Raw genomic sequence first — 19683 nt, 5'->3', positions numbered from 1 at the left:
CATAAGGGGAAACTGAAGGGGTTGTCGCCACATAAATACACACATTGTGTTTAGGTTTAATTCATTGCACAAACAGCTTTGACAAAATGGATGTTACAACATTATAAAGAGAAGTGGAAAACAAAATAGATACAGATTTCAGATTAAAGTTAAAAAAGGATACAATCGTTATGTATATGGCCAATATTCACAATAAATCAAATTAGTAGCATGAGACTTCCATATTATCAATACACTGCAAGGAAGAACATTCTGGGATCCTAAAAACAAAACAAAACCTTACGAAGCTTGTACAATATTTGCAGATAAAATAGGCATAGGGAGTTTGCATATGTTCCAATGTGTATTGGTCATGACTTGTGTTGATGAGGGCGATGTGCCACATCTTTGGTACAACAGCACCAGAATCATATGCCTTGATGCCTTAGATCTTACTCTGAAGCAGACAAGACTCAAAGTGAGCTCATTCCACTTCACTTGGTTAGGAACAAACCATGCAAGGTTTAAGTACAAAACTACACACAACTGTGTAACATTTCTCTGACCAAAGGGGACTTTAGGTGATATTTATTCACATGGTCAGTACATAGGCCAAGGATCCACAAAGTCATTTGGTCAATACATTAATGGGGCACACAAAAATGAGCTACAATCTCAAGTACACATTGACAACACGTTTGAAAGGCACAGAGCTTTAGATAGCACGTTCATCTGGAAATTTCCACTAAAGAAGTGCCACACACACAGGAGGTAAAAAGAACAAACGTGAATGTTTATCAGTAACTGTTGGCAAGGAATAAAGTAACAGTTAACAGAAGTGAGAAACATCCAATCAGTGTTGCACCATGGGCTGTAGATAGCCATATAAAGTATGACATTTGACATAATATGTAGAGGCCAGGGCCATGATACAACAGTAGAAATCCGCATCCATTTGAACACAATGATTGTTACAGCATATTAAGTGCAATATTATTTAAAATAAAGGTTTGGGTGAATCAATAAATGGCACCAATGACATTTTGATGAAAAAGACAAGATCTCTGTCCATTTTATATTCTCATTTAGTATCTATCAATCTGACAAATGGTTAATAAAGGTGAGTCAAAGATGGACAGGGGCAGGAAATTAGAGGAGGTTCCTGTTGCCGAAGATGTTGCTGGGGTCGACGTATTCCTTGACAGACTTGAGCATCCCCATCCCCACATCAGACACAGTCTCTCTCATCCATTCCTTCCGAAGTTTCCCCACTGAACGACAAAAAAAAAAGGGGAAAAAAAAATTAAGAAACAACTGGAGGAAGAAGACCGAAGGGGAGAAAAGGAGGAATGGGCACGCCTGATTGCTCAGCAGGCTGCCGGGAGCCAATCAATCTTGTGAGAGTGAGTGAATAAACAGAGGGTGATAAATGCTTTTATTCAGGGAGGAGAAATGTTTTGCATGGCATGATTTATGGAGCTCAGCAGACTATCAAACTCATTAGGCTGTGTGTGTTCCCAGAGGAGGGGCCGGCTGGAGCGGGACGTCCCCTACTCCCTCCTTCAACCCTCCCCCCCACTGTTCTGTCCCTTACCCTCCCCTCCAGCGTCCCCCTCAGCAGACTGCGCTTGTGTCTGTCCCCCTTCGTGTGCGCAGGAGCCCCCTAGACCTAACCTGAGAGGGCAGTGCATCGGTTGTTCCCCAACACACGCCGAGCACACTCACAACCCGGAACTGTGGCCTCAGTCCAAAGAATACTGCAATCAACAGGATGTACCGGCACTTAAACACCCATGTTGATAGAACAATCTGACACAGGGAAGAACCTTTCGCTAGTCTTGTTAGCAATTTAAAACAGTTCTCATGTGCAATTACAAATGTTTTTTTTTTTCATTCTTCAAGGTTTGTCTGGCCTTCCGTCAGCAGAAGTTTGTCCAACACCTAGAAGTGTCTTGTTGAGGCAGTGGGCCTCAAGCGGTGCCCACTGCTTCACCAGCTGTCACATCCTCTACAGCTCTGCCCCATACAGCTCCCCGCGGGACGTCCGAGCCAGGGACAGGTCTGCTGACTGCACACAGGCTGCACTAAAACACACTTCAACTTTACAGAAAAAGTTCTTACCAGCCAAAGGATCAATGTCTTTAAGACATTTTAAGCCGCACCTGTGACCCAAAGTTATAGTAGCTTTGTGGGCAGGCTGCTGTCCTTACAAACCAAATTGTGAGCATAGTTACTTAGGCATTTAATTCAGTCATTTTTACTGTGGACAATGAATTTATTTAAACAATAAAAGCAAGAAGCAAGAAGCTATGTATTACCACAACCACAAAGGCACTGATATATCTATTAAATTCTAATTACTACCAACACGGTTCTGGTTGATCAACACCAAAACAAGTAATTAAATCTAAAAATCTTGTATCAGCTATGTCAATGGTAACCTGACCAAGTATGAGTTGTGGGAACAAGGTGACCTGGAGCAGGTGCAGTCTGATAAATAAATACTTGTTATCACTGAAGATTAGATAGAACGTGCACAGTGGAACAAATGCACACAGCCACAGTGATATGATGGTTATATTGGTGCCAGAAGAATCCCGTTAATAGGCTGTGTAGAGAGACTTGATGAATGAGGGAGGGCCAGCCAGGGAAACCCAGATGGGGATGGTTCACGAGGCTGGGGAGGCCCGTCTCCTGACACAGGGCAGACAGTGGGGTCACCGGGGAGGGCTCACACCTCCAGATGGTGATGGGAACCAATCAGCTGCTGTCTAACTACACTTCTACGCTGCACCCATAGTCTCTGGGTTACCACTGGTCCCACCTCCGTCCCTCCCTCCTCTCACCGAGAAGAGAGAAAACAGAAGGTGCTGCCACTGCATCATTGCCTCCATAACAGTGATAATTTACACATCTATCTTGTCATATTCTTTCTTTTTGGAGTCCTATCGCAATCAATCTCAGCCAGCGCGGTGTGTGCCACAGAGACATGCAAGAGATGCAGGTAGTTTTTTGTACAATGACAGACTTCTCTCCTGAGTGGAGAAGTCAAGGGAGGAGCTGCATGACAAAACTTCACTAAAATAGGTCGTTTTTCCTCTATGCAAAGTTCAGCTATGTCAAAGGCAGTCATGTCACAGAGCAGGCTGTGCACCCCAGTGGGCACCCTACAGAGGTGGCTGCGGGACTCGGCTTCACCTATGTGGTTCACCACACACAAATGGAGGTTGGACATAAAAGACAAGTGACCTGGGCTCCTGTGATATGGTAGAGGTTACAACAGTCAGTGCAGGGCTGATGGATGGACAACTTCCAGGAGATGGATGTTTAACAACTCCTCTCTGCTGCAACACTGGTGACCTCGTTATAACACCGCTTCACCCAATGAGCAAGTTTTTACAAACACTACTCAAACGGCTGGAAAAAGATACACCCAGAAACTAAGTTGATGCTATCATCAGCTGAGCGGTCTACAAGCACAAGTCTCAGTGATGCCCAGGCAGCAGTACTCTGACCCGCTACAAATTCAGGGCTACATAAATGTATTTTTCCTGTGGTGCCCTCCCACCTCTCCATCCTCGACTACATCTGTTTTGTTTGATACACAAAACCCAGAGAAACTAGCTCCATTTGTCAAGCGCTGATTGTGGGCAGACAAACCAGCCTGTCTGTGGCAAGATAGCAAGCCCCACTGTTATTAATCACAATTACAGAGTGGGCCCTGAACACAGCGCTGCATCAATATCCCCTCCTCTCCCCCTGTCAGCGCGGAGCAGATCGGGGCGACTGGGCCACCGTTTGGAGGTCACTATACAGCCACCGATAACGCTGGCATCATTTACCCCGGCCCACCGTCTCCTTTTTATTAGCAATCTTTTAATTTTGAACCCGTTCCCGCCTTCAGGAAAAATGGTGATTTAATATCGCAGCTGATTCACTGCATACTGTTTTTGACAGGTGTGATGAATAGCCTGAAGTGATGTATGAAAACAGCGAGGCGGATGGCAATATAGATAAAGCAGCCATTTCAGTTAGCCCTGATGGGGCCTGCGGAGTTGTTCAGCCCCCCCCTCAGCTCACGTTTCATTTGGCCACTACTGAAATGAGCAAATAGCAAAGTCAGAGCCATTTATCTGAACTTTAGCCAGATACTTTGGACGTGTGAAGCAATAAATGGTTTCCATCCAAGCACATTTACACCACTGCTGCTCGTCCATGCTCCACTAAGAATGATTTTCCCGGGAAATGTTGGCCATGCTAACTGCCCCAATGAGCATACGCTTCCTTCATAAATAAAAATTTAGATAACACAAAGAGTAAGCCTTTTTTTGAACGGGTAAATGAAATAATCTACCTCCGTGATGATGTGACAAGCTTCCTCCGTTGGCAAGAATCTCCTCTCGAGCTGCATGCTGGGAACAGAAAGAAAACCATGCAATTATCCTTTAATGTGGAATAATGGAGAATTAAAATGCTCATTAATGTTGCCAGTGAACCTACCTCTACTTGTTCATACACGTGCACGGGCTCACTCAGGCCTCTGTAGTTGAAGGCAAAATAAAAGTAGACACAGGCCCCAGCATCATACGTCTGAGTGACCCTGTGACAAACGGTCAATGTGAGGTTTTCTTTACACTCAATAATAACCTTTGCATTAGTTCATTATATACATAGGTAAAAAAAATAGAAACCAACATTAAATTACTTTAAAAATCCAACGCCAAGTCCACTCATAATCATCAAACCAAGTATGCTTTTTAGACATACTGCCATTATTATGTTAATTGAAAATGCTTTGGCTTCATTTAGACTTTTCGTCCTCACTCTCTCCAATTAATAATAATCAAACATATCCCGACATCATGCATGTTTTAAGTGTGGACACCATTGTTGTAAATGCAAAGCGTCTTGGTTTTGCATTAATAGTGCAGCCTAGCCCTCTGTAGAGGGGTTGGCCGCACAGCCCTTGTTCATTTGACATGGCCCATCACCTGGCACACTGACTGTTCTCCAGGTTAAATGGACAAATCAATCATTTGACAGACTGCAGCCGGGAAATGAATGGCTGCAGCATAATCGGACGGAGGTCTAATCTCTGCACAATCTGTGAGCAGCAGCTTGCTCCTGCGGCCCCAGCTCACCGCCTGTCAGTACTAGCTTTATGTAGCTTCTCACTTTATTGTTACCTCTATAATGTTTCTGCAAGCAGTGGCCAATTCATTTGTTCATGCATTTGTTACGAGTTAGGGCAACAATGAACAAATAAGGACCTCTTTTGAGTATCCTCCCCATTGTTGCAGAATGCTGTAGTAATGCTCTACATGTTTGTATCCACATCCAATGAAAATAAATCATTAAGCAAAGAAAGTTTGCGTGAAGTTATACCTGCATGTGGAAAGAGGTGGAAACTGTACTCCTTTGTCTTTACACTCTCGAATGATTCGTGCCTTTACATTTCGACAAATGTCCAAAACCCTGAAAAAGATATAAACCACTTTTCTTTATATGTCGAAATAATTCTATTTCGAATTAAAATGGTTAATAAAAACCACACATGAATACAGCACTACATTTAAAACAAGAGGTGGGAGAAAACAGCAGCAGTCACAGATGAACATAAAGAGCATTGTGGGAGAGGTTCCCCACAGGAGCGAAAATGGCCGGCAGTGCTGAGCATGTGCAGTGGAGTGTGCTGTGGAGGATGGGGAGGAGGGGGGTAATGATGCGGGCACATACGCTCGCCTCAGTGCCTGATCTCTGCTCTCTCCATCAGAGCTGCGCCACAACAAACTATCTGTGGGCTGTTACATGTGAATACGTTAAAGACAACTCCTACTAAAACGTTGCACATCAGCGGAGAAATTAGAAAAAAACTTGACACTGAAGAAAAGGTGAAAAAGGTCAATTAAGACTGAACAATTAAGGACACGACCTCCTACCCACCTCAATACCTGCTCTGGTAAAAATAAAATAAATCTAATTTCAACAGTTCAAAAACTAGAACAGATGATTAGCTCTGTGATCATTTTGGACCAAAGTGCAACTGGAAAAGAAAAGGGATACTTAATGGCCACGAGTTACCAAATTGCTGATAAGCTTCCATCGCTCTCTTCAAAACTCTTGAAATTAGCATTTCTTTATTCGTCTTTAAATCTATTTACTTCCAGAACCAGTATGTTTTGAAGTGGGCGGGACCAAGACATTTAGTAAATGTAATCTCATGCAATGTCTGTTTGTGTACACACCTATCCCAAGGCACAGAGGTTTCAAATGACTCCCCAATCACATAGTAATCCATTCCCAAGTCCTGTAAAATAAAAACACAAGATATTATAATAAGATATGAATGCATTTAGCACGTAAATTATGCGGAGAAGAAACCTATACATCACTAAAGAAGCTTTCTATTGATCTTGTTTCTGGTGTGTGTTTACTATTTGTGTGAAAGTGTCTAATAGTAGTGTGCTCTCTGGCAAAGGTTCAAACTTTTCAGGCTGCGACCCCCAAAACACACTCAACAAACAACTCGGGACTCCTTCTGTAAAATGTAATTAGCATTTGTGATAATTTAAGGTGCAAAACATTTAAAATGCCAAATCCCATAAATCAATAATCAAAGAGAAATCCTGCAAATCTTTCTTCTTTTGCTCAATTAGACATCAGTGCTATTCAGAGGAGCCGCTGTCACATACCACATCAGAGACTCGACTCCCTGTTGTGGTTTTGACTGCACCTACTGAGCTCTCTGTAAGTAGTGGACACCTGAGTGACAGACAGACACATCTACTGTGACCACAGCACCTCAAAGATCTCATTCTGCGACCTTTGTGTTGGGCTTTAGCCTTTCTGCTGTAAGAGGCCTGTCAAGACTGGACACTCCCCAACTGTCCGTCACAAACGCCAGAGTCGTGACCCACCCGGAGGTAAGCGATGACGAAGGTCAACATGTAGCCCCTCTGCCCATTGTCCTCTCCAGCTGCCAGGCCCCTGCAAGAAGATAACAGGCTTAATATTTAACAGCGCCTTCTTTCAGCTTTGTTGGCGCCACCGCTCCTCCTTTTAACAGCTGCCAGGAACCATGTCAATCCAACAATGTGCGGATCAATGGCGCCATGCTCTGTGCGCTGCTACAGGTCAGCCACACATCCATCACCTGTAGTGTGTAATCAAATTTTCATCAACCTCCCAAACTAATCAGGGCAAGCTCATTAGAAAATCGCTATATTGATTTTTACCCTTCCTCCTGCTTCCTAACTCCAGGAGAAAATATTTCTCACAGAGTCACAACAATCTATCATCGGCACTTTATCTGATGGGTGACAATAACTGAACTGAAACAATATAATAAAGTACAGTGTACGGCAGATGACAGTATTATGTCCTCGCGGGCTATTAGAGCTGTAGTCAGTTACATTATACAAAGAGCAGCGCCATGTTAGTGCGCTGACAGAAACCTAAACATTCTCTGCCTGAAGCTTCTATTGAACCTAGATTACTCAAAATTATGTGATGGTCTATCTAGTATGTATTATAGCAACTCCGTTGATTCTGTTCTAAACAGTAATCATCCATAAGGGGTCAAAAGTCAGAGCAATCTTCATGTCAGTGCCAATGGATAAATGGAGAAGGTTGAGTTGAGAGACGCCTCCCGCATAAAACCAATGACTGATCAATATGTAAATCACTGCACACTAGAGGAGGGAGGTGATTGGCTGTCGCAATCATGCAAGGAAAGATGCGATATTTTATGTTGTCCTATGCATTCATTTTATCCTCTGACACTGTACAGTCCAAAGAAGTGCTGTGTGTGCCCTGGCCTACTATCACCGCACACGAGTGAACTACGAAATATAAATGTATGTCTGACAGAAGGGGACGTCTACAGGTGATCCATCAATTTCCACAAGATAAAGTACTGCTGAGTGTAAGAGTACGAGTCTTTACAGTTACTGTCATACAAGCTCATTCAACAAAAACTCACCCAAATGTTGCTGCAATATCATAAACTTGCTTTTCATGCTGCAGGACCTTCTCACGGTTCCCCTCGAACAACAGGGTGGCCACACACAAGCGGTTGGGGTCGAAGCCTTTGAACTGCACATGAAGGAAGCGGATTCATTTGTCATTACATTAACACAAAGTGATGTCAAGACTCGATTTGACAGGAGCTCACCTTTGTTATGTAAAATTTCTTCAATCCGTCCAGAAATGATGTAAAAATGGAAGATACTTGCGGTTTCAGCGCATGCCCTGAAATAAAGCAGTGATAAAGTATTATTCACTGAGACACAGCAACAGCTTTTGTCTTTTTCATACAGATTAAACAAGCCAGTTTTATTTGGGGTTTTGTACAAAAATGAGAGAAATAAATTCGAACATTTCAATAACTTTACAACTGGCCAGTAGCTTCCAGCGACAGCGGCTATAAATCAGTGGGTTTCCGAAGGGAAGTGAGGTTGACACGCCGATATCCGTCTTCCTCAGCCACACTTTTTGATTTATTCCTGATCGGACGCACAAAAGCGCCTGTGGACAAGCGAAAATGAGGGGCTGGGGCCAATGGGACGGCTATCAATCACAGCGGGGTAGTCACGGGTGATCTTACAGAGACTTAACACTTCATTTATTCCCCCCCCCCCCCACGCTCAATTCTCTTCATCACTTAGTATCCTAATTGTTTTCATCCCCAAATTTGATTGCAGGTCTCCTATAGGTCTTTGCAGCCATCACAGTCAATAATTAAATACTCAACATCCACAGAGAGAAAATTACACTTTCCAATTTTGTGCTTTTGCTAAATATATTCTTGGCGTCTCAAAACATTTTTGATGCTGTGTATGTTTAGACGTCCATCTTTAAATTGTTACGTGTCCACATTGAAGAGACCAGTGAATACATCAAGTGCCCATACTCAACAGCTAGTGTGATTAGACGGATGTAAGAACATGCCACTAATAAGCCCAAGAAGGTATCAGAGAGCCAGGGGTTTCGGTTATTAGCGGAAAACCTGGCCGCTTCATCTTCCCTACTTAATGCTGAGAAGTGCCTACTCGGAGAAAAGTGAAAAGATAGGAAAGATAATGAGGTCCCTGGAGACTGGAGAACTTTGCGGAAATCTTTGGCAATACCAGATACATTGCTCGAGAACAACATCATAAAACTTCAATGGTAACAATTACTTAATTTTGGCAGCGGTCATTTTTCATACTTTCAATTCTTGGGTGCTGCGTACCGTTCTGCTGCGGAAATAATCAATTTACCAATTTAGGGTCACCGTAGGTAAATCCAAATGTGCCTGTGCGACTGGCTGTGGTTTCCCTGGAGGCAAACACCACATTGATACAACCCCACCCAATTGAATGGAAGTACTAGACAAAATAATTTCCACAAAATAGCAGTTTATAATAATGATTAGAATCCATCTTTTAACTGTATGGATCTCAGATAATGGCAGTTTCGTGATTGTTTAAAGTGAGAAGCTATGTTGAGTACTATTACAAAACAAAAGAGATAACCCACAGGACACTAGGCTTTACAAGGTGTAGGGCACCATTTTAGACTGAATATACTGTTTAGCTTCTTGTGCTAGATGTATGAAACCGTCACATGTTATGTTAGGGGTGGGCTCGTGCTCATGTCAGAAGTCATGTACCTCCCACAAACCAATAAAAAATAATAATAAAAGCTCACCAAATTTAAATTGTTCATTATCCATGAGTCGTATTGATGCCGGAGCACATCTCTGAAAAGAGAAATGACTAGTTACTAAATATACTAGCACAAGAGACATTTTGTGACGAGGGTCTCCACAGCAAAACAGCAACAATATTTCAGAAAATAACCATTTTCTGTGATGATGTTGACAAGAAATGTTTATGTTATGTCTATGTTCATACATAGCTGTTTATATATACTTCATGAAACCACTTGATGCATGCGTAGCTCGTGATACTTTATCAGGTACAAAACTCGTCCAGACTTGAGTGTTTTGGATTATTATATACCTGTTTGGCAACCTCTCGTAGACAAGCGACACCTTGCTCAAAATTGGGAAACACGACTGATCCATACTTCTGATACTCCGGTAAGGGCCGGATCTTCATGGTGACCTCAGTGACCACACCCAGGGTTCCTGTGGAAAGTGGAACAGAAGCATGATGGGCGTGAGCCTGGGCCAGTCGGGTAATGCCTTTTTTGTGCACCAGGGCTCTGGCACGTGTCCCCAGGGTTCAAGCCGACCTTTGTCTCACATTTCTCTCAGCAGCAGATCTTGTTTTTCAACTCGCACACTGGGGACGACTAACGTTTACCAGCAAACAGAGGAAATAAACCAGGGCTTTATCAAAGGAAGAACAGTGAACATGTACGACGTCTGACTTTGAGATAATGCTGTATCGGTTTCAATTCCAACTACGTAGATTTAGGAATACTCATGTTTCACCAAAATCTACACTTTTTTGTTTTTATGCTTTCTTTGTGATATAACTCATGTCAGAGTCTGAATGGATATCGATTATGATACTAGCTGTTCAGCCATTGCACCGTATCAAATATAATTGATTTAGTTCCTATCTAAAATGTTACTGTAAAACAGGTATCAAAATGTAGTGTCTTATCAAAAAAATGCAAAATAAAAATAAAATGAAGCCAGTGCAACACGCTCCTGTTTTTGGCCACAGCTGCAAACTCCGATAATCACTCAATTATATTTTAGTGTGTGACCTCTGACTGATGGGACTTTTAATGGGACCCTTTACATGACATAACATACCACACGCTGCTCCCTAGTGGCCTTGTAAAAAAAAAAAAAAAAAAAAAAAACCTGGGACCGCCTTGGATGGCTTCTCAGGCCCCTCCCGTCTGACAGAGCAGGGGGCGGAGTTTGTGGGGAGACAAAAGAGGAGGTGCCACAAGGGAGAGCGAGAGAGGGAGAGAGGGAGCAAGCAAGAGAGAGGCGGAGCAAAACCAAGCAAGGTCATAACAAAAATGTCTCGTGGGATAAGTGAAAGCAGTTATGGAGTACAATGCAAAATGCATTATAGCAATCAATTAACATGAGCTGCACAGTCTACAAGTAAAATTAAAGTCTGGAGTTTTTCCCCCCCCCCGAAGGAATAGGCAAAAAATAAAGTACAGTCTCAACAATGTAATGTCAGGACACAACGCATAGGAACAGATTAGCTGTACTTTTAGCACCATTGTAGATTGCGGTTTTAGTCCAAGAACTTGTATACGGTCCACTTGACTTTGATTTGATTCATAAAAAGCAGATTAATCGGGTGGTGCAGAGGCTCTCAAACTCTGCCACATTAACCAGCCCCTGTACAACTTTATCAATTAGTTTCATCTGAAGAAAAAATATAAGTATGTTTTTGTTCTTCGTTAGGATAGTCCTTATGTGGAATTACTTTCAGAATCAGTATCACTTATTTTCCCTGCAAGAAAACACTTTTTGTTTACAGACAAAAGTATTGAAGAAAAAGCTCTCAGTTTACCAGGAGTATTCAGTTGTTGACAAAGGTTCTCAAGCTATTTTTCCCCCCATACAAGTTTTAATATATACTAAATATCTAAGCACTAAGAACTAAACTCAATAACCAGAGCGTTAAATCACACTCCTTAAGTATAAAATATTAATATAGTACTTTAGCTTTGACCTGGTTTAAATGTGTCCTGTTTTAGACCTGGTTCAGATCCCGTGATACAAAGTGATCAATTGTTTTTTTCGTGTGAAGAAAAATTACAGGTGTGGCGCTTTCTTTTGTTGCATTTTGTCTAGTAATAGAAAAAATAAACCCTATAAGCAATGAGGATATTTAGTACACAACAAGGTTATATCTGTACAGCTGCTAGATACAGTCTGAACTGGCTTAGTAAGGGCTTATAGCTGTATAAATTACAAATGTTAATGAACATTTGCACTAACATGTGAACAAATACATTTTCCAGCAGCTACCCAAGTCTGGTCAGGGAGCAGATTGTTGAGCTTTGCAGGATGAATAAAAAGTTTGTGTGCACAGCTGTTTCATGCAGCAATGCCAAGAGTCTGAATATGCTCATTATGTTGTAGGGGACCAGGCATATGGCAGTATCCTCCTTGGGCACTCACAAGGACAGGTCGCCGAGATGGGATCGGGAGGACATTTGTCAGCTCCAAACGAAAACCAATTCTGCCAAAGCTGGTTAATATGTAAAAGCCCCATGAGAACCAACCCAATGTTAGCGTTTATCACAGACATTAGCCTGAATACCAACACTAAGGATCTTGCTTATACAACAGTTTGAACATGCGTAATGACACTAGAGGAGTCACTAATAAGGGTCAACAAACCTTCAGAGCCCAAGATGAAGTGGTGGACGTCGGGGCCGGTGGACATTCGTGGGCCCTGACAACTCTTCTCTATCACACCTCGCGGAGTCACCATTTTTATGTGGATTACCTGCACAAGAATCACATACGATCAGTGGGATTGTTTCATTGTATTTTGATCACTGGCCACTCGTCATTGTCTATAACTTGCTGCAAAGATACCAGGTGATAAAGTATGCATTACCAGATCCTCAATATTGCCGTATATGTTCTTCTTCATTCCTGATGCTCTGGTTGCTACCCATCCTCCCAAGGAACTGAACTCCATGGAGTCAGGCTCGTGCCCTGTACAGTAACCACTCTCATTAAGCTGTGGGAAAACAAAAAAACAGAAAAGCACAACTTGGAATCAAGGAAGCCATAATTGTTAAGACTGGAATGATGCATATCCACAAGAATGTTTTAATAACAAGCAAGAGGGTAAAATAATTGAAGCCATTGCACTCTCTGCACTGTTGTGAGTCTTAAACTATGGTTTAATAGCAGTTTAGTTTCACAGCCAAAAACCCGAGCTTTAAAGAGCAAGGCATACAACTACATACAATTCCTTGCATTACTAAAATTATCAATATTGTACATCATCATTCTCATGCTTTTTTAAGTATTGTGGCAGCACATACTCTCCAACAAATCATTTAGATTCAATCATAGCTATTTTAAGAGAACTGGGTAATTATCATGTGCTGGTACCTGAAGTTACAATAATGACAACAATAACTATTTCCTTATAGACGTCCCACCAGAGGCAGGCAACCCACCAGGAGGTAAAGTTAGCTGGAGTTTTATGACATCACTCCGCCAAAAGACACTTTAGAATTCAGTCCCATCTGCTCCATAAAAACAGGGCGATAAAAATGCAGAGGTGACTTGCTTTTGATGCAACTCACGCATTCCCCTCCATCACAGACCTGCTCCTTCTCAATTTTTCTGAGTTAGCGTGATGGTGCCATCTGCTTGTGACTGGCATCCAGGTCCCTAATCTCTAACGCGGGTCCTGTCCCAAACTCAAGCCTGAACGCTGTCACATAGCAGGCCAAAGGCAAGAAGACAGAGGACTACCATAGCTGCACGGATTGTGTGTAAAAAGGCTAAGCTTCTTTATGGTATGAATATGGATTTGAAAGAGCTTACCAATCGTTCCAAATCCTGACCCACAATACCAGCTTCTATATGGGCAGTAAGGTTTTTCTCATCAATCCAAAGGATGCGGTTCTGTGAGTAAAGCACATGTGAGCATTTAGTATTACTGTGCACTGTATGATTGTCTTCATTTGTATACAGCAGTGTGAACAAGAATCAACACATGAATATTTTTATGGTGGCACATTATTAAAAAAAGATGTCAAGTGTTAGGTAAACACCAGCTCTAACACTAAACCACTACTTGATACTACATATGTGTACTTTGGGGGGGGGGGAGGAAGGAAGAGAGGGGATATAAATGGAGTGTGTAGTAGAGATGAAACCACAGGAAGAGTATCCATGTATATTCTTTTTCAAAAGCTCTAAGTTCTAAGCTTTTAAATGAATCCAATGGGTTCAAAATTGTGTACATGTCGGATAGACAGCTACAGAGCACAAACCGCAGTCACTTACTGTACCTCAAGGTCAAACTCAAATTTAACATCCATTTCCAAATATATGCCTCTTATTAAGGCCACAGGGAGCATGGCCTAGCCCTGCCTACAGGAGGTCATTTTACACCTGCCATCCATTATTTTCAAGAGGTAATAAAGTTTATGCTCAACACACACAACCGCTTTCATGTGCTTCCTCTGGAGCCACCTGACCTTAGACCCCTGACACACAACAGTGGCCACTGCTGTCTGTGCTCCAAGTTCCACAGCCAGCAGGCGAGTCGCACTCAAGCAGCTGATAAATCACCTCTGTGAGCCGCCATCAAAGGCCTGACCACTGAAATTCACCATTTATTACAACTCACTAATGTTAAGTGAGTAGTTGCACCACTGCTTCCCCTTTTTAACTATTAAGAAATAAAGTCCACAGGTCCATTCTTATATTCATTCAATGTGAATAATAGAAATACATTTTATACAATTATACCATAAGATTATTTATATCTGTCCAACATCCACTGGTATTGTAAAATAATACTTGTAATGTTTTGACTCCTTTGCTCCACATAACACCCTAGTGTTGTTCCATACCATCTGTGAAGTGTCCAAGGACACAATGGAGCGGGTTTCCTCTGGAGGGCACTCGAGGGCACTGGAGACACTAGTCCCTCCTAGCAAACAGAAAAGAGGCAGACGAGAGCTTCTAAGACACCAAGTCTGCTCATATTTTAGACATTTTACATATTACAAAATAACTATAGATGTACTACTGTTTAGTTTTAAACAGTGGGTCACTTACCTCCATATGGTATCAAACACACATTGTTTTTACATGCCAGCTCCACAATTTTGACGACATCATTGTGGCAACCTGAAATAACATAAGATGCATGACTGCAGTCTTAGCAATGTAAAAATGTTCTACATAGTCTCAAGAAATGGGAAGCTAACGCTACAACTAGATAAAATAAAACAATACATGTTTGATATGCAGCCGAAATGGCTTGCATTAGAGCAGCAATATCAAGGTGTGTTTTGTTAATCTTTATGCGTCTTAGTGCCCAGGGCATGTCACAGGCAAAGGCAGGCAGAATGAAGCAACAATCTCTTGAGAATGGCACGAATTGGATCAATGCAAATGTCTCTCATTCCAGTAGAGTGGAATGAAGAGCACGTGAAAAGAGCAGCAATATCCAACTACATAGAGACTAGTCTGCTCTTGAGACATGTCTAACTTAAGACTCTTCTTTGGCCAACAGAATAAAAACTTAATGATGCAAAGCAATGGAAGATGCAGTCAAGAATTCTATTGCGAAAGAGTTAAAAGTTACAATGGGGAAGATTGCCTCTGATTTAGATTACTCTGTCATTTACATGTGCATTGTAAATGCAATGTACAATGTGCAAGAAATAACAACATAAACCGCTCTCAAAATCATAATTCATAGCTGTACAGTGTGGAGCCAAACTGCTGTTAGTGGGCATGTCTCTCCCCTGATACTTGTTATTAGGCCTCCACTCATACATATTAATATCCTCTGCTGAGATTAACCCTTTAAATCACAGAGAACGTGTAGGACCAGGTTTACTATGTGGGCGGATTTAAAACAGACAAATCATACGATGGTATCGAAGGGATATAAAACTCACTTGGCCACACAACCATATCAGGAACACGCCCAATCTTTCCTTCTCGCAAGGGAAAGATCTCGTGTAAGCAATGCCCTATAAGAAAATAAGAGAAAAATGTGATAAAACACATGTGAGCCTTCATGGGCTGAAGAACACAGAACACATTTAAAGCATTCTTACCATGGGCACGATACACTCGATCCTCTGCATCAATGGAGAATGGAATACCCGTAGTTTTTACCTCCTCAACAAAAGCCTCATTAATAGTTGGAGGTTGTACAGCGGTGCTATTAAGAATGGGCTGTAAAAACACAAGTGCTTTTAGAAAAGTGGCTCTTCACAGGCGGAGAACAGAGTGCTGGATTAGTAGCAGAACTCACTGTTGCAGAAGTTTTGTGTTGGAGACTCGCTCCAAACGTGCCTTCCATCCAGTCTTTGAGCCCAGGAATGATCATCCCACTTAGCCTATACCTATGATATACGAAACAAAATGCACAAGGCATGAATTGGGTGTCCGACAGGTACGTTCCAACGGGAAGTGAAGCATATTTAAAGGATAATCAGAAAACTGCAACATGACAACATTTTGAATTTGGTTTACTCTACTTTACTACATTTTGTACAGACACTTTTTTGAATACAATGGACAAAACCTGTACAGCTGAGAACCTACATATTTAATTATCGAAATAATCTAATTAATCCAGTGAAAGTGACAAGATGTTGAATGTTGAAACAAAACAGGCTGGAGTTAAACAATATGTGGCACTTATAACTTATGACCATTTTTATTTTTCACAACTCAGCAGCAGTGTAATTAGTAGTGACAATGCTGTCTTTGTTACTGCCGCCCTCAGTACAACTGAGCTGCTGGCACAGCCTGTGTCAGACGACACTGCTGTATCTTTGTCCAAGAGACATGAACATCGCAGATACTGAAAATACCTCCACGAGTGCAGGGCTGTAACCCTGAGGTGTTGAGAGACTCATAGGTAACAGAGGAGATAGGGGCAAGTTTTTACACAGAAAGAGATGGTGTGAACTGCAATGTCCTGTTAGGCCAGTTTCTTTACTTAAACTACCCTTTGCATCCAGAAGCAGATGACTTACTTCTGACTGAGACAGATCTTCTGGAGTCAAATAAATGATTACAACAAATCTCAGGGTCAGCTTTGGTTTTGACAGAAAAACAAGGACAACCAGAAATAGTTTTAAAGAGTTAAATGTTTAGATATACCACAATCGTAGCAACAGATAAAACACAATATCACAATATGATTCTGATGAACTGAATTAATTTGAATGTGGAGAAAGGGAAAAGCCATGATCAGATATCAGTTTGTACTTTAAATGACAACCACAAGGTGTCAGTAGAAGCACATTACTGTGAATGCATAAGCCTGTAATGTGTGAAACCTAAGCTATAAAGTAGTCTTAAGTAGACTATATAATCAACATATAGTATTACATAATGGTTACCTTTTGCCAGTAAATTCTGCTTGCCCTTTCTTGTTAAACAGGAATCTTGAGTCACTATAGCCCCATCCATTCCATTTCATAATGTCCTGTCTGTGGAAAAAAAAGCACACATACACACCAGGATAGACGTAAGAAATCACCAGTGTTGGGTAATAACTGAAAACATGTATCTATAGAATACATATGTGGGATACTCATTTTGGGTAAATGTATTCAGGTCCAGTTTATTTTTAATTTGAGAGTATTCAGAATACAGTTACTTCAAAGGAGCACATCACAATCAATCCTTAATGTTCAGTTTCATAATCATAACATTAATCAGAAAGAAAAGTTTAGCTCCTTCTGGGCAGGGGGCATTTGCAAAGTCTAATTACTAAATCTAAAAGCAAAATCTAACCACCCAAACCTGTAGAACCACATTTTAGTGACAAAAGTCTGCCAATGAGATCAGCCCAAGGATTCAAGATATTTGGAGTAAGATAATGCAATAATAACAGCACATGCCCTGAACAGTAATGGCCATGAAGATAATAACATGTACACTTTTCAGACAGACACTAGATGTCAGCATCCAAAAAGAGCAGCCAATAGGTTGAAAGTCAGACCACCACTTGTCTTGGCCAATCAGATCAACAGAGGAGGCGGGGAAGTGTCAAGAATGTTTGACTCTATGGCTTGACTTGTGATTTCCACATTACATTCTTGAACGTTTATCGGTTTCTTTCTTTGTGTGTTTGAATTTGCGTCACCTCAAACACGGTCTCCGGTGCAAGTGCGTAAATCTTACCAAACCAAAGAAACTTTTCAGGACCCATTACATGAAATAAATAAATATATGTAGGCCTATCCCTGACAACGGTGCAAGAAATGTTAAAAAATATAAATAAATGACATCTCAAAAAGCGACAAAGTACAGGCTTTGTGTGACTTATTTCGTACCAAAGCCTACAGTCAAATCAAAACGCCAAAACTAAATTTGATGCTGAGAAGTCGGTCCGCCAACATTAACCGCACCCACTGGCTACGGGCTGGACTGTAGATATTCATGTCAGAATCTAGGGAAAGGTAATGCCTGCTTATGGATTGGGTTTGGTGTAGTTTTCCCTACGTTTCCCAAAGCAGAAGAGGAAATAGATAAAACCCACAGTGGTTAAGCTAAAAAATGTCGGTGGGCACACAAGCTAAGCCACAGAGGATGCTCCAGACGCGCTTACCTCCTCCTCGGAACGGTGCCCTCCTCGCTGGGCACATTCGGCTCGCTTCCCTGGGCTTTGCATTCGACGGCTGTAATGTCTGACTCGCAGTCCGCGGGTCTCTGTAGATGCCCTGCGATTACTTTGAGTCTTTGCTGTGCAGCTCGGTGCCTGTCGGAGCCGCTGCTGTTGGCCGCCATGCTGCTTCCGTGTTTGTGACGGGAGGGAGCGGAGGCTGTCAGAGGGTCAGGGGTGAGCGCAGGGAAAGTGTGATGCCTTCACGGGCGTCTCGTTCAGTTAAACCCAAACAAACATTTTTATTTTTTTTATTCGATCCCGGTCTTATTATTTGGAAATGTATGATCTGTTACAGAAAATAAAGAAAGGAGGAAAAAAGGACAGTGCGTAAAATTTCCCAACGTACGCGACACCCGTGCGAAAGACACACGTCTGTTTAGGCTCTTTAGTAATCAAGTGGTAAAAATATCACTTGTCTATGGTCACTAAAAGTAGAATATACAGATAGTTTAGTTGCCATTGAGTCTTTTTCATAAGTGATGGAATCTGTGAAATCATAAAATGTATGCTAAATATCAAAACTGCTTCTTACTGTTATCATTGGTGCATAATAAAACCAAAGAATATGTGTTTGTGTGTGTATATATGGATATGTGTTTATATTGTGTTATAATTGTTTTACTCATTGAATACATGTTATCTAAAAAAGAAAAGAAAAAGAAAATAACAGAACAGTTTACCAGAATGTTTCCATATGGGCCAAGTGACTGAATCAGAACCACACAAACAGGGAATATAACACAAGTCTCGGTGCTTTATTTAACAAATTCAGAATTAAAGCACAAAAACACAATTACAGTCGGCTGTTAATCTCAGCAAGTGAGTTCCAAAGCTTCTGGCTCCCAAAACAAAGTTCTGTAATGCACTGACTGCAAGCAATAAGAGTCTAAGTGTATCACAGAACTTTATTTGGAAAGCCACATTGCCACCTCATACGTCTGTGCAAGGCAATAGGCACAGGGGGTACTTCTTTTCTGTAAGACAAAACAGCACACACACAAAAAGCATAATTAGGCCACATTTTACTTGGTACTACTTAGGACACTGGCCTATAGACCTCCTGTAAAGTGGAAATTTGAACTGACTTAATTTGCCCATGAGGGAAATGACTTAAATAACAGTCACAACCAGAAAAACAGAGTTGAGTGCAGACAAATGAATGGCTGCTGGAGGATCCACCCTGGTGTCACACAGGTAAGGTCGGCCAGGTGGAGTCATCTTACATATTGTCATGTTATCCACCGAATCATAATGCATAGTATTATTATGACCCTGCGCTTTTGAAACCTGCGTGCAGCCCATGGGGTATCTATTCACTTTTCAAATCATGGGCCAGCTGCATTGTTATGCTATTCTACTATATATTAAATCATAC

General features: G+C 41.6%; 1 protein-coding gene across 1 annotated transcript; it reads right to left on the bottom strand.

Moving 5' to 3' along the window:
* Positions 1-753: 753 nt before the first annotated feature.
* On the bottom strand, positions 754-18448 carry agps (alkylglycerone phosphate synthase). The gene is made up of 20 exons (XM_079563534.1): positions 18252-18448; positions 17038-17127; positions 15939-16029; positions 15739-15859; positions 15577-15651; positions 14726-14797; positions 14518-14597; positions 13481-13561; positions 12534-12659; positions 12311-12419; positions 9984-10111; positions 9670-9721; positions 8153-8229; positions 7961-8073; positions 6897-6966; positions 6225-6286; positions 5365-5454; positions 4480-4579; positions 4334-4391; positions 754-1250 (listed from the first exon to the last, which is right to left on the bottom strand). The coding sequence occupies exons 1-20, from the start codon at positions 18428-18430 to the stop codon at positions 1129-1131; spliced, it is 1896 nt and encodes a 631-aa protein (XP_079419660.1). The 5' UTR covers positions 18431-18448; the 3' UTR covers positions 754-1128.
* Positions 18449-19683: the final 1235 nt, after the last annotated feature.

This window comes from Gobius niger (assembly GCF_951799975.1).
Source record: "Gobius niger genome assembly, chromosome: 9".
NCBI classification, from domain to species: Eukaryota; Metazoa; Chordata; class Actinopteri; order Gobiiformes; family Gobiidae; genus Gobius; species Gobius niger.
Note: the sequence above shows the minus strand (reverse complement) of the source record. Positions and strands in the feature narration are given on the sequence as shown.

What these genes read in the sequence shown, in the direction of transcription:
- agps (XM_079563534.1), bottom strand. Translation starts at nt 18,430, where the DNA reads ATGGCGGCCAACAGCAGCGGCTCCGACAGGCACCGAGCTGCACAGCAA. An exon ending in CCTTGGACACTTCACAGATG is followed by an intron (nt 13,562 to 14,517) that starts GTATGGAACAAC and finishes CTTTACTCACAG; the next exon opens with AACCGCATCCTTTGGATTGA. An exon ending in CTTGTCACATCATCACGGAG is followed by an intron (nt 1,251 to 4,333) that starts GTAGATTATTTC and finishes TTTGTCGTTCAG; the next exon opens with TGGGGAAACTTCGGAAGGAA.